This window comes from Vigna unguiculata, chromosome 7 (genome assembly GCF_037176805.1).
Source record: "Vigna unguiculata cultivar grain cowpea cultivar isolate G323 ecotype 2 chromosome 7, ASM3717680v1, whole genome shotgun sequence".
Classification (NCBI taxonomy): domain Eukaryota; kingdom Viridiplantae; phylum Streptophyta; class Magnoliopsida; order Fabales; family Fabaceae; genus Vigna; species Vigna unguiculata.
In genome coordinates this window covers 30,028,947-30,041,959 of record NC_140798.1, presented here as the reverse complement: position 1 = coordinate 30,041,959, position 13,013 = coordinate 30,028,947, and the positions used below count along the sequence as shown (strand labels likewise).

The 13,013-nt window shown below is 32.3% G+C and overlaps 1 protein-coding gene across 1 annotated transcript; it reads left to right on the top strand.

Moving 5' to 3' along the window:
- Positions 1-6,330: 6,330 nt before the first annotated feature.
- Positions 6,331-8,373, top strand: LOC114190522 (uncharacterized). The gene is made up of 2 exons (XM_085675704.1): positions 6,331-7,677; positions 7,825-8,373. Exons 1-2 carry the CDS (start codon positions 6,402-6,404, stop codon positions 8,157-8,159), a joined length of 1,611 nt encoding a protein of 536 aa, XP_085531830.1. The 5' UTR covers positions 6,331-6,401; the 3' UTR covers positions 8,160-8,373.
- Positions 8,374-13,013: the final 4,640 nt, after the last annotated feature.

The following is a 13,013-nucleotide window of genomic DNA, read 5'->3' as shown; positions in this document are numbered from 1 at the left end:
AATATGAAATTTAAAATGTAATTTTCTTCTTATTATTGTACAAATCTCTATGTCCCTAGCCTTATGTCCAAACAAAACATAGAATATACTAATACTAAGCAATTTTATTTAGAAATTAGCAACTTTTTTACATCCTGTATTATTTTAAAACTGACAAATTACTTTTTTTAATTACAATTTGTTTTTTCTTCAGTAACTTGCTAACTAGCCTGTCATCATACATTGCTGCTCTTCATTGTTACATCAAATCAAATTTTGTAGTCTTTCTACTCACACATTTAGGTATTTCTTCCTATATCATTATCTTCTTTTAGTTTTATTTGTTGTACATATTATGCACTACTTTCATTGGCCTACTTTTCATTCATTACTTTCTTCCAAGTAATGCATTTTTAAATTTATATTAATTTTGGATTTATTATTTATTGTTTTTTGTTTAAATAGACAACATACCTAAATGGAAAATATTCCTTCTAACAAATCAACATCAGAACAACAAAGACAAAGATGGAGAATAAATGCTGCAAATAGAAGACGTAGAATGACCCCCCAACAAAGACTTATTGAACAATCTAAAAGAAGGAAAAATAATCCTGAAAACACAACCAACATTGTCCAAATGCCAAACAGAGCTCCCCGATTGAGAATGACATCTATTCGACAAATGGCTCGGTCCGTAACTAATGCAGGTAACATCACATTTCTCCTCATCACTATTGTATGTAAACTATATATTCGATTTAAATAAAATTTAACTTATCTTTTAAATATTAGGTTATGGTTTGGTCCCACAAAGGTTTGCAGGACGTAATGATAATGAAGAAGAACCAAGTAATACACACATTACTGAAACTCTACATGGTCAGTCAATTTTATTCATCAATATTTAATCCATGTTATTTACTTACCATTTTATGAAATATTTACATATTTATATTTATTATGCTTCATGCTTTCACATAACAGGTTCTCCTCATGCACCGCAAAGGTTTGAAGAATATAATGTATATGGAGCATGGTCAAGTACTTCACCTGTCAGTAACATAGATTGTGGTCAGTACACTATATTTGTATTATGTACAACAGTAAAAAACATATATAAACAATAATGTATTCTAACAATCTTAAAAATACTTCATAAATAATTACATTTACTTACGCTTAGATGTAAAATTATATCTAACTCTATACAAAAAAGTATAATCCAACTTCTTTGTTTAGATTTAAACCCACCTCATCACTACTGTATGTCATTGGCCGAGAAAATCCTTCTGAGTATGCTTACATTCTTTTTAGTTCTTTCCTGTAAAGTATATATTTGATTCAAATACAATTTATCTTATTTTTTAAATATTAGGTTATGGTTTTGCCCCACAAAGGTTTCCAGGACGTAATCATAGTGAAGCAGGACCAAGTAATACGCACATTACTGACAGGTTTCCAGGACGTAATGATAATGAAGCAGGATCAAGTAATACGCACATTACTGACAGGTTTCCAGGTCGTAATGATAATGAAACAGGGCCAAGTAATACGCACATTACTGGCACTGAACATGGTTAGTCAACTTTATTCATCAATAGTTAATTTATGTTGTTTACATTCCATTTCAAAAAATATTTTCATTCTATTTATTTACTATTATGGATTGGAATACATTTGAATAGCCACATTCACACTATAAGAAATTATTATGAAGCAGCACATAATCTTATAAAAATAGTTATGTAATCCAACTTTCTACTAACGCATTCAAGAAAGGTTCAAGAAAGTTCAGTCAAGTATGTGGTAAAATAAATTGATTAAGTTTGAATCCGGTGCATCAAGACTGGAATTCATCTGCTGTTCAGAAATTGTCTAAGGGAGAAAATTTGGCTAACAGCAAAGACTCCATTTGCTATATCTATTAAAATTGAAAACTGGTATTTGCTATATCTTTGTGTTTATCAAAATATATGCATCAATGAGGTTATTACTATTTCTTCAATATTTGTATACCATTACATATACATTTAATGACTCATAAGTAAATAACATTATCCAATGATATTTTTTAGTTCTTTAAAACTCAACAACTTATGGATCATGTCTTCTACAAAGAATTAAGAAGACTGCTTCAAAGGTAAATAAAGTTTTTTTTATTATCTATACATAATTCAATTGCTACATAATATTTCTGTTATTTGCATATATATTAGCAATAATATTTACTTTTTTTACAATGCATGGAAGCTGAAACACATCCTAGACATCAATCTTTATTTGGCCTCCCAATTAAAGAAATGTTTAAGGATGTAAATCTATGATACTTTCATTTACTATTTTTTTCTGCATCATGTATGTATGAAATATATATTTCATTCTTTTAATGAATGTATATTTATAGACACCTACTAAAATAGTTTGTATATTTATAAACAACTACCATTGACTTCATCACATATAACTCATTAACCCCAAATCTTGATCAAATGTATTAAATATTAGTTAATATATAATTTTACGACTTAGTAATTTATTGTTTTCCTTTTCAACCAATCTACGTATACCCATCATAAATTGTCATCGATTATTCTTAATATTATACGTATAGACACATAAAAAAAGTGAACACACAGGCGCGGCAGCGCCTGTGTTTTCGCTAGTTTTAAATAATTTTGTTCCAAACAAAATTGGGACAGAATAACGAACCAAAAAATAATTTAAAAAAATAGTGTGGAGTCGTCATTATAATTTATTCTGGAAAACATTATGAAAAATCATAAAGATAAGTGCAAGGTCTACGAGACCAGATTTTGGGTCTAGGAGTTGGTGATGCATGGGGAAAGTAGTAACATCCCATAACTTTCATCCTAAGACAATACTTTTAGTTAAAGATGGAAAAGATGTGTTTTTTCAAGATGTTTATTTTTTCCAAAAAATATTAAGAAAAGAATGTACAAAAGAAACAATTTTTTTTCTTTTTGGTTTTTTGAGCTGACAAGAATGTACCCCGATCCCAATATCTTCATTCGTAATGAAAAATTAGGTATCTCAAAATTTTAAACGAAAAGACTATTTGAAAAAATGATTTAGTTTTTACTTGGTAAACCCGACAAGGATCGACCTCGTTCCTACGAATTTCCATTCATAATGGAAAATCAAAGATCAATAGTTCTTAATGAACCTTTTAAAATATAGTTGATTTGATTTTTTTTTTATAATTTTGAAAACCTTTTATGTCTTTTGTATTTTTAGTTATTTGGAAAAGAAGATCATACGACGGGAGCGGCCGGACAAACACGAACACTAAAACTAAATAAAGAAAACTATGGCCTTCTTTTTAGTTATTTATACTTTTTAGAGAAAATATAATTGAGAATGTATGTCATACGACGTGAGTAGCCGAACAAACACGAAAAGAAATGAGGAAAACTATATTTAGCTTTTTTTAGAATAAAATATTTTTGAATAGTAGAACTAATGTCCATACAAAGAATACCAAGATTAGGTTTAAGAAAATGTGTACAATATGAAAACAAAATATAATGAAAATTGGTAATACACAAATAAAAAAGAAAAAACTGGCAATGACATACCTTTTAAACTTTTCAATCCATTTTCTTTTCTATCAATCTCACTCTTTCGTTTCGTACATATCAACTACTTTTTCTCCTTTCTTTTTTATTTTATTTTATTTTTTATTTTGCCTCTTTCTTTCAGAATTTTGTTTTTCTGTCAAAAGATGTGTGTTTGTATGAGTGGTAATGGGGATGAAAGAGGGAAGTGTAGAGAATATTTTATTTTTTTTTCGATGCCTTTTCATATGAGAGACTGTGTATTTATATACCAATGTAATTCTAGCCTTAATTGTGATGAACAATATAAGGAAAGAATTAGTCATGATAGCAACACATTACAGGAATCACCAGCAAATTAGAGCATAATATCAATCATCTAAAAGAGATATTCCTTCTAATTATTAGAGTACTATCTTCTCTATCAAGAACAAGAACAAGGTAGAAAACAAAGAGTGAAGGAGGAAATATGTTGGGTTGCTGAGTTGATGAGAATCGGTGTGATAATTAAAAACATTTTTTTTCCTTATTCGTCTATTTTTATTTTTTTTCTTTTTCTTTTTGCTATAATTAAAGTTTGAAAATCTTTAAAGAAAAATTTATTTTACCTTCTTTATTTGCCATTAACTATTTTTTTTTTATTTTTTTCGAACATAAATTTATTCACTCGAACGAAATTGGGTATTGATAACTATCTCTCTTTATCTGCATAAATAAATTTTATTTGCTAGAATATAATAATTTAATGTAAATTCCATGAATTTTTTTTATCCCCATCCAACATAGATTGAAGTTCAAAAGATGAAATATCTATGTTAAAATTATATTATTATTAGTTTAATATTTTTTCTTTGTGTGATTTTGATTAAGTGATGTATTATAACTTTTACTAGTGTATAAAATAAGAGATTTTATTAGAATTAAAAAAATTAAAGTAAACATACATTTTTTAAAATATTTTTAATTTGACTATTTATTTGGCTTTTACATTTTTAAAAAAATATTTTTTAATTTTATGAACAATGTTTGATTAGTATTTGCAAATTTAATAAATATTTTGGTTCTCATGAATTATTATGTGTCATTGTAATATGAAATGTATACAATTGAAATATATACAATTATAATTTTTTTCTAAATATCTAATATTTAATAAACAAACCTTCTTTTAATATTGAATATTTGATTATATTATTTTTTTCTTTACCGTAATTATGTATTATTTTATAAATATTAATTAAATAATATTGAAAATAGTGAAAAAAATAGGTACGGGTATGAGTACGAATATATACACGTTATCCGGTAGGAGTGAGGATGAGACAAAAATTTGATACCCATTAAGTTTAGATATAGGATATGTGATGAATTTTTTTATCTATTTGAGATAACGAAACCTGTCCCGTCACGCCTCATTGTCGTCCTTCTTAGTAACAATGTTAAAGACTAATTTAGACTTTAATTTACAAACCAATTATTATTTTTTTTATTAATAATAGACACTATTTTAGGTGTCAGTAATTTTTAGATTATAAAATAATATTTATAATAGTCAACATCATAAATAATTTTTTTTAGTTTCTAAATTTAATTGTTATTTAATAATTTTTATATACTGACATAATAAAATAAATACAATTTTAATATTAACAAATAGTATTATAACTTTCCAAACTTAAATAATTTCATAAATCTAACTTTCATATAATTTATTTTGTATTTTTCTTCAATCCAACCATCTCTATTTTCATTCTACTGTTCATATATTTCTTTCAAAAAGTTATCTGTATTTCCACATATTTTTGTTCATTTTTAACGTCTATTTTCTCTCTCTTTATATTAAACATACCAAAAAAAGAGTATAAGGAAATTTTTTAGAAATTGAATTTAGATGTAACTTAACATCAGAAATATATTTATAAGGTGAAAATTAATATATATATATATATATATATATATTTATATATCCGCATTTTAGCATTAAGTTGTGATATCTCCATTACGAGAAGTGTTGATAACATGTTCCGACATAATAATATTTTTTTATTGGTTAAACATTATTTAAAAACTTCAAAATCACATAAAAAAATTATTAAATAGAATGTGAAATCCATAGATGTTTGTAACTATGGCTTGTTTGGACAAATTTTTCGTAAGGACTCATAGTTTCTTTCTTTATTTATTTTTTAATTTGTGCTTTAATCGGGTTATAAAAGTTAGATTTCAATTCTTTTAGAAGTTTATCTATACTCTTGCTATAATTTCAACCGATAAAATATGACTTGTTGAGAGTGCGTGAAATTGAATTGTAAAATTTCTCACGCCAATATATACACGATAGGAAGCAAAATATTATCGTGGTAAATAAGAAGTTGTTCATTCAAATATATTAAAAAAACTATCCAAATCTGTGGAATTTTTAATTGGAATCGTGCTACCTTGTAATTTGATAGAAAATTGAATATTATATATTCTATAAGTGGATATTTTACGTGTTGTCCATTAAATTGGTGACCCGGTGATATATGGTTTTATATTTAAGCTTTTCCATGAAAAGAAAACAGTATCTATAGACGTGAAAATCACGTTCTAAGCCACACAGAACATGCTACTGACAATGAATTTTGTAGTTTCTAAGTCCATGACGTGCAACCAACTTCTTGCCGAATCCAATCATTCATATATTATCACAATTTATGCTTTAATCCCAACAAGGCATTATAGAGATCATTAGAAAATGATCAGGATCTATAAATACCCAAGGCACTTTGTGAATTGTATCTCATATCAACTTTGAAGCCTTTCCATATATCCTCTCACAAACCATTGTGAAGAAATTTATCAATGGCTTTCCTTCGATCCACCTTCGCCACCTCTACGCTTCTTCTAGCATTCTTAGCCATTGCATTCGCATCAGACTACTATGGATATGATCCAACACCAGAGGTTCAGAAGCCCAAAGCCAAAACAGATTACTACAATAATGATTATGGATCAACACCAAAGGTCGAGAAGGTTGAAAATAAAGTAGATTACAATCCACACCTTCCAAAACCAGACTATGGTGAAGAGTCCAAACCCAAAACAGATTACTACGACAATGCATATGATCCAGCACCAACAGTTGAGAAGGTTGAAGACAAAGTAGATTACAACCCACATTTTACAAAACCATACTATGGTGGAGAGTCCACACCCACACCATATTACTATGACAATGGATATGGTCCTGCACCAAAGGTCGAGAAGGTTGAAGCCAAAGTGGATTACAACCCACATCTAACAAAACCAGCCTATGGTGATGAGTTCAAACCCAAAACAGATTACTACAACAATGATTATGGTTCAACACAAAAGGTCGAGAATGTTGAAACCAAAGTAGATTACAATCCACACCTTCCAAAACCAGACTATGGTGAAGAGTCCAAACCCAAAACAGATTACTATGATAATGGATATGGTTCAGCACCAAAGGTCGAGAAGGTTGCAGGCAAAGTAGATTACAACCCACACCTTACAAAACCTGACTACGGTGAAGAGCCCAAACCCAAAACAGATTACTACAACAATGGGTATGGTTCAACACCAAAGGTTGAGAAAGATGAAGACAAAGTAGATTACAACTCACATCTTACAAAACCAGACTATGGTGAAGAGTCCAAGCCCAAAACAAATTACCATGACAATGAATATGGTCCAGCACCAAAGGTCGAGAAGGTTGAAGCCAAAGTAGATTACAACCCACACCTTACAAAACCAAACTATGGTGAAGAGTCCAAACCCAAAACAATTTATTACAACAATGGATATGGCTTAGCACCAACAGTCCAAAAGCTTCAAGATGAATCAAGTTACAAACCACACCCTGCAAATCCCGATTATGATGAAGAGTCCAAATCTAAAACATATAACTTTGAAAATGGATACGGTCCATCACCGAAGGTTGAGAACCCTAAACCCAAAACAGACTACCAAGTTGAGAAACATGACCCTACCAAACCAAATTATTATGAAGTGCCCAAACCAAAAGGAAAAGATGAACAACATCTCTTTCCAACAACCATTGGTGTGCAAGGAGTTGTTTTATGTAAATCAGGTTCCACCTATTCTCCAATTCAAGGTAACATGTTTTCTTCATTGATGTAACAATTACATTTTCAATCGCCTATAGGTTGTTAATACATGTTTTAAAACAAATAAATTCATTTAAGTTTAGAGTTTGGTAAATATTTATTATTAATTGTATTTGCTATGTGTGACTGTGCAGGAGCCGTGACAAGAATTACATGTGGATGCAAGGATGAACATGGGTACGAGGCCAGTTCTATATCAGTATTGAGCCATGTGACAGATAATAAAGGTTATTTCTATGCAACAGTGTCACTTGAGGAACTTGAATCCAAATTGAAGGTAACTGAATGCAAGGCATACTTGGAAAGTTCTCCATTAGAGACATGCAAAGTTCCCACCGATGTAAACTATGGGATTAGTGGTGCTCATCTTTCTTCTTACCGCATTCTTGAAAACAAGGTCAAATTGTACACTGTGGGACCTTTCTTCTGTACCTCCCAACCTGCTAAGCCACTCCCCAATGGTTATTGAAGCACCTTCTATGAGGTCTATTGAAATGGCCGCAAAGTGGAAATCATGATTTTTTTTTCTTTTGTTTCTTCTTTTATCAATTTGTATTGTTGTGTGTTTTTTTTTTTTTGATGTTTTTGATTTCATATGTAATTTATTGGTAGGAGGGGATGATGAAGCCTCCTTTCCTTCAAGAGATTTATGCTACAAATTTTAATTCTTTGTTCTTATATAAGTTTTATGAGTATTGAGCCTAAACCAAAATAAGTTTTATGATTCATCCTTTGGTCCTTATATAACGTTACTCTCTCTTAGGTGAACTGAGCAATAATTTCTTATTATGATAGACTCTAAATGATGTGTAGCAAATAATTTGCTAAAGTTCTTAGTTAGACGGTTAAAACATCTAATGAAAGGGAACAATAGACTAAAATCATCTAGTAGGGGAATGATAAACAACCTAATACAATCATTTATTAGATGTAACTATCTTAATGATTTTTTGTTATTCCCTTAACCTGGTTTTTATATATAGAGACCATTATGGATTTAGATGGGAAATTGAATTAGTACTCTCTGTGTATGGAAAATTTCAAGAATAATAAAAGTAATTTCTTTCAATCCTCTTTCATGTGTTTTCTTGAATTATAATTATTAAGAAACCAACAAATGACGTTGCTTCTAGGAACAAGAAAAAGAAACTCAAGTTGTTAAAGACATGGCTACCAAGCTTGGCATAAAAAAGTTTTTGAAGGATGATGACTTTAGATTGTGGGGATCTAGATGGAAGTTATATTGATATAACAAGGTTGTGCTAAGGCTCTGAAGGGTGAGACAAACATGACAACATCTATGTCTTAGAAGGAGAATGTTAGCACGAGTGACCTTGGTGCATGGATTTGATGAAGCAAGTGAATGATATCATATGAGGTTGATGAAGAATTGATGATCAAGCTAGAGATCTGCTAAATTTGAAATTGACTTGAAGATCATAGAGCTTGTTGTTTTGTATTGTTTTCATAGACTATATGATGTAGGTTAAATGTCGTTTTGTCTTGGGTGTGCCCTTTTCAATATGTTAAAAAGGTTTTTAATAGGATAAAAGGCTTGTTGCATATAGTTTTAGTATGAATTTATTCAATCATTTGAATTATTATTCAATCGACTGGTTTCACTTAAGTTAACTAAAATAAACAGATTGTATGGACAAATCAACCTGTTGAATTCACTTATGACCAAGCTATATAAGATGGTTTTCAAAGAGATGAGATACAACTTGAGATTTCTTAGTGCGAAAAATAATGATACGAATTTGGAAAACTCTCTCTCTCTGTATTACACAATGTGTAGTTGTTGATTGAAGATATTGGAAGCATTTTTGCTTTGTTGAAGCTAGAAGAACACGTGTTTGGTTGGCTAGGGTGAACCTCCACCAGGTTCGATTGTTCTTGTGCTTCTGTGTTGTTCTTGATGCGATTCCAGGTCTGTAAGTGCGGTTCTTACCATGTTGGGGATAAAATTCTTGTAGGATTCAAGAATCTTGGTGTTTTGCTTTATTCAAAAGGGTAATCTTGGAGGGATTGTGTAAAAATTTTGATATAGTGCATGATTAGGCTTAGGTTGTCTTGATAAACTAGATGTATGTCAAATATTGAGTGAAGCAGTATAAAAATCATTGTGTGATCTTCTTTCTATTATCTTGTTCATCATCTAAATCTTAAGAAAACCAATTAAATAAATCTTTTTAAGGTGTGCATGTGTTTTTACGTTATCTAGTAATATAACTAAGTTGAATATATTGATTGGAACATATCTTGGTTGAGAAAGTATGTTGTTTGAGTGAGTTTCGTGCATTTTGCGTTTCTGCATAATTTCCCAAAATATCAACTGATGTTTTTATATTTTAATCTATTAAATCATATTGCATGAATATATTAATCTACTGTTTTTGGTTTTAATCAGTTGAAAGTGTATAGTTCTGCAATATTTGCATTCTGATTTCGTGATTAGTTTAATTCAACGAAAAATGGGTTTTAAGTTTTTAAAAAGTAAACAAAGTTCTATAAAGCCAATTCAATCCTTGTTCTTGGCTAAACTATCCATTTCATTACTTACAATTGGTATCTAGAGCAAAGTTCTTGAAAGTTATTCAAGTTTGATCCTAAAACTTTTTGAAATGGCTTAAAAAAAAGCTTCCTTTTGCAGAAGGTGCTTCTATACATAGGCCACTTATGTTTAGTGGTATTAATTATTGTACTGGTCCAGAGAAGGTGGTTCGATTTTAGGCCGAGATGATAGTTACAAGGGAAGACGGATTTTTAGCATATAGCAGATCGGGAGTAGTGAATCGGATCGGTACCGAGGGGAGAATATTAACTGAATTAAATTCTGTGTTTGGTGGGATTTTGGGAATTAATAAGGTTGTTATTATATTTAGAGATATTTTAAGAGTAAAAGATAATTTCATTTTATTTTGTATTTGTAGAATTTAATATTTTGTAACTGATTATTCTATAAATAAGAAGGTTACTCCCATGGTCAAGGGATGAGAGATTTTTTTTTATCTAAGTTAGTCTAAAACACTTTCTTTTTGTTTTGGTGAAGAATTATCTAGTATTTTTCTGAACCAGAACATTGGTGCCCACCGTGTGGTACGGTAAAACTCGATCCTGACCCCACTCGAAGAACGAGCAAAAATAGACAAAACTGAGGATGAACAGAGGTAGAGGTGCGACACGTGAAAGGTCGACTAAGCAGCAGATAATGCAGAGCATTTTGGAGCTGCAACGACAGAATGAGGAAATCAAACTGAAAGCAGAAGCTGACCAAATTCAGCTAGAAAAGGAGAGGGAGGAAACCCGTAAGAAAGCAGAGGAAGATCTACAGGCTCTTCGGGAAGAGGCTCTGGGAGAGAAAGAAAGACTACGTAAAGAGGCCGAAGAAACACACTGACGCCTAGAAGATGCACTTCGACAACAGGAACAGCTGCGGAAGGCAAACAAGGAGATGCAAAACAGACTGGAAGCCACCAGAATTGGTTACTGATATGCCAGTCGGTTGAATCCCGAGGTTTGCGACGCCAACCCTCTGGAAAATATGATCATGGAGGAACCAATTCCACAGAATTTCGTGATCCCAAAGATCGCACCCTTCACAGGAAGCTCTGATCCAGAGTTACATTTAAAAGCGTTTCAAGCTCGGATGTTGATATCAGGGGGGAATGACGCAATACGTTGTAAAATGTTTGTGGGCACGCTAGCTGAAATCGCTCTTGAATGGTTCAACACTATTCCGAGCTCCTCAATCAACTCGTTCGCCGATTTCAAACGCGTTTTCCTGGAAAGATTTTCGGCTAACAGGGCCAAGCCGGTGGAGATGACAGACATGTTTGACATACGACAGAATGCTGAAGAATCATTGAAACAGTTCCTCAATCGCTTCACCAATATTAGCATGAGGGTAGTCGACCCTAATGAGGGCTTACTTGTAAAAGCCTTTGTGAAGGGGCTCCGAGCCAGTTCCTTCGGTGAATCCCTGTATCGGATTCCCCCCCGAAGACCTTAATGGAGATTAGGCAAAGGGCAGCAGTGGAGATAGAGACCGAAGAGGCCATGCGTCATAAAAAAGCAGGAGACAAGAGAACATTGCCATACCAAGAGTGAGCGAGATATCAAAACTTTTCGAAGAGAAAGGACTCCACCTCGGACTAGAACGGATCGTCGCTTCGTCCCTTATATAGCACAGCAAAGGACCGAGTATCGACGAACTCAGAGAATCGTAGATTTCAGGTTGACTCCAGCCGAAATATTAGAAGATGCGGAAATATCTAAACATCTGCGCTATCCCAATAATACAGGGAGAACACTCGGAAGCAGACCGAACGCTTGGTGTAAGTTTCACCAGGCCGGAGGTCATGACACAAACTCGTGTTACGCTTTAAATAACCAACTCTCCACGTTGGTAGATAGGGGACTCATGGGGAAATATATAAAATCTAATACAGATGTGGAACCATCTAGAACTCGTCCAGTCCCCGATTTGCATGAAACACCTGTGCTGGGGGATTTCAATACGATAGTAGGAGGTTTCGTGGGAGGAGGGCAGACCAGCTCGGCTAGGATATGTAAGGAGTGTCATGACTACGACCAAAATCGAAAGGCCGAAGAAAGTTCCAGCCATAGTGCTTTCAAGTGAAGACCTAAAGGGAGTAGTTATACACGAAAATGATCCTATAGTCTTGTCTGTTATCATGATGGGAATGAATATTCATAGAGTGCTAGTTGATCAAGGGAGTTATGCAGATGTGATGTTCTGGAACACCTATGCAGGGCTGCAAATACCGACGGACCAATTAAGGCCTTTTGATGGAGTACTTGTTGGTTTCTCAGGAGATCAGGTGGAAGTTAAAGGGTATGTTGATCTTCGAACGACTTTTAGAGAAAAAGAATATGCTAAAACTATATTTATACGTTATATAGTTGTCAACGCACCTTCATCATACAACTTACTGCTAGGAAGGCCTTCTATCAATAAATTGGGAGCAGTGATATCGACGGTCCATTTGAAAATGAAGTTTCCTACTGATGATGGGAAAGTGCTCACTTTATCAGTAAATCAGGAAATGGCTCGCAAATGTTATGAAGATAGTCTAAGGTCAAAAAGGAAGGTTGCGTATTCAGTCAGCACAACGGAGGTAGTCATAGATCTCGAGTTAGATCCTAGACTAGTACATTCCGAGAGAAGACCTCAGCCTGTGGGAGAGATAAAAGAAGTACTCATAGAGGGCAAGAAATTAAGAATTGGAGGGGATTTGAGTTTAGAACAAGAGCAACAACTTGTACAAGTACTGAAGAAAAACCTTTCTTCATTTGCTTA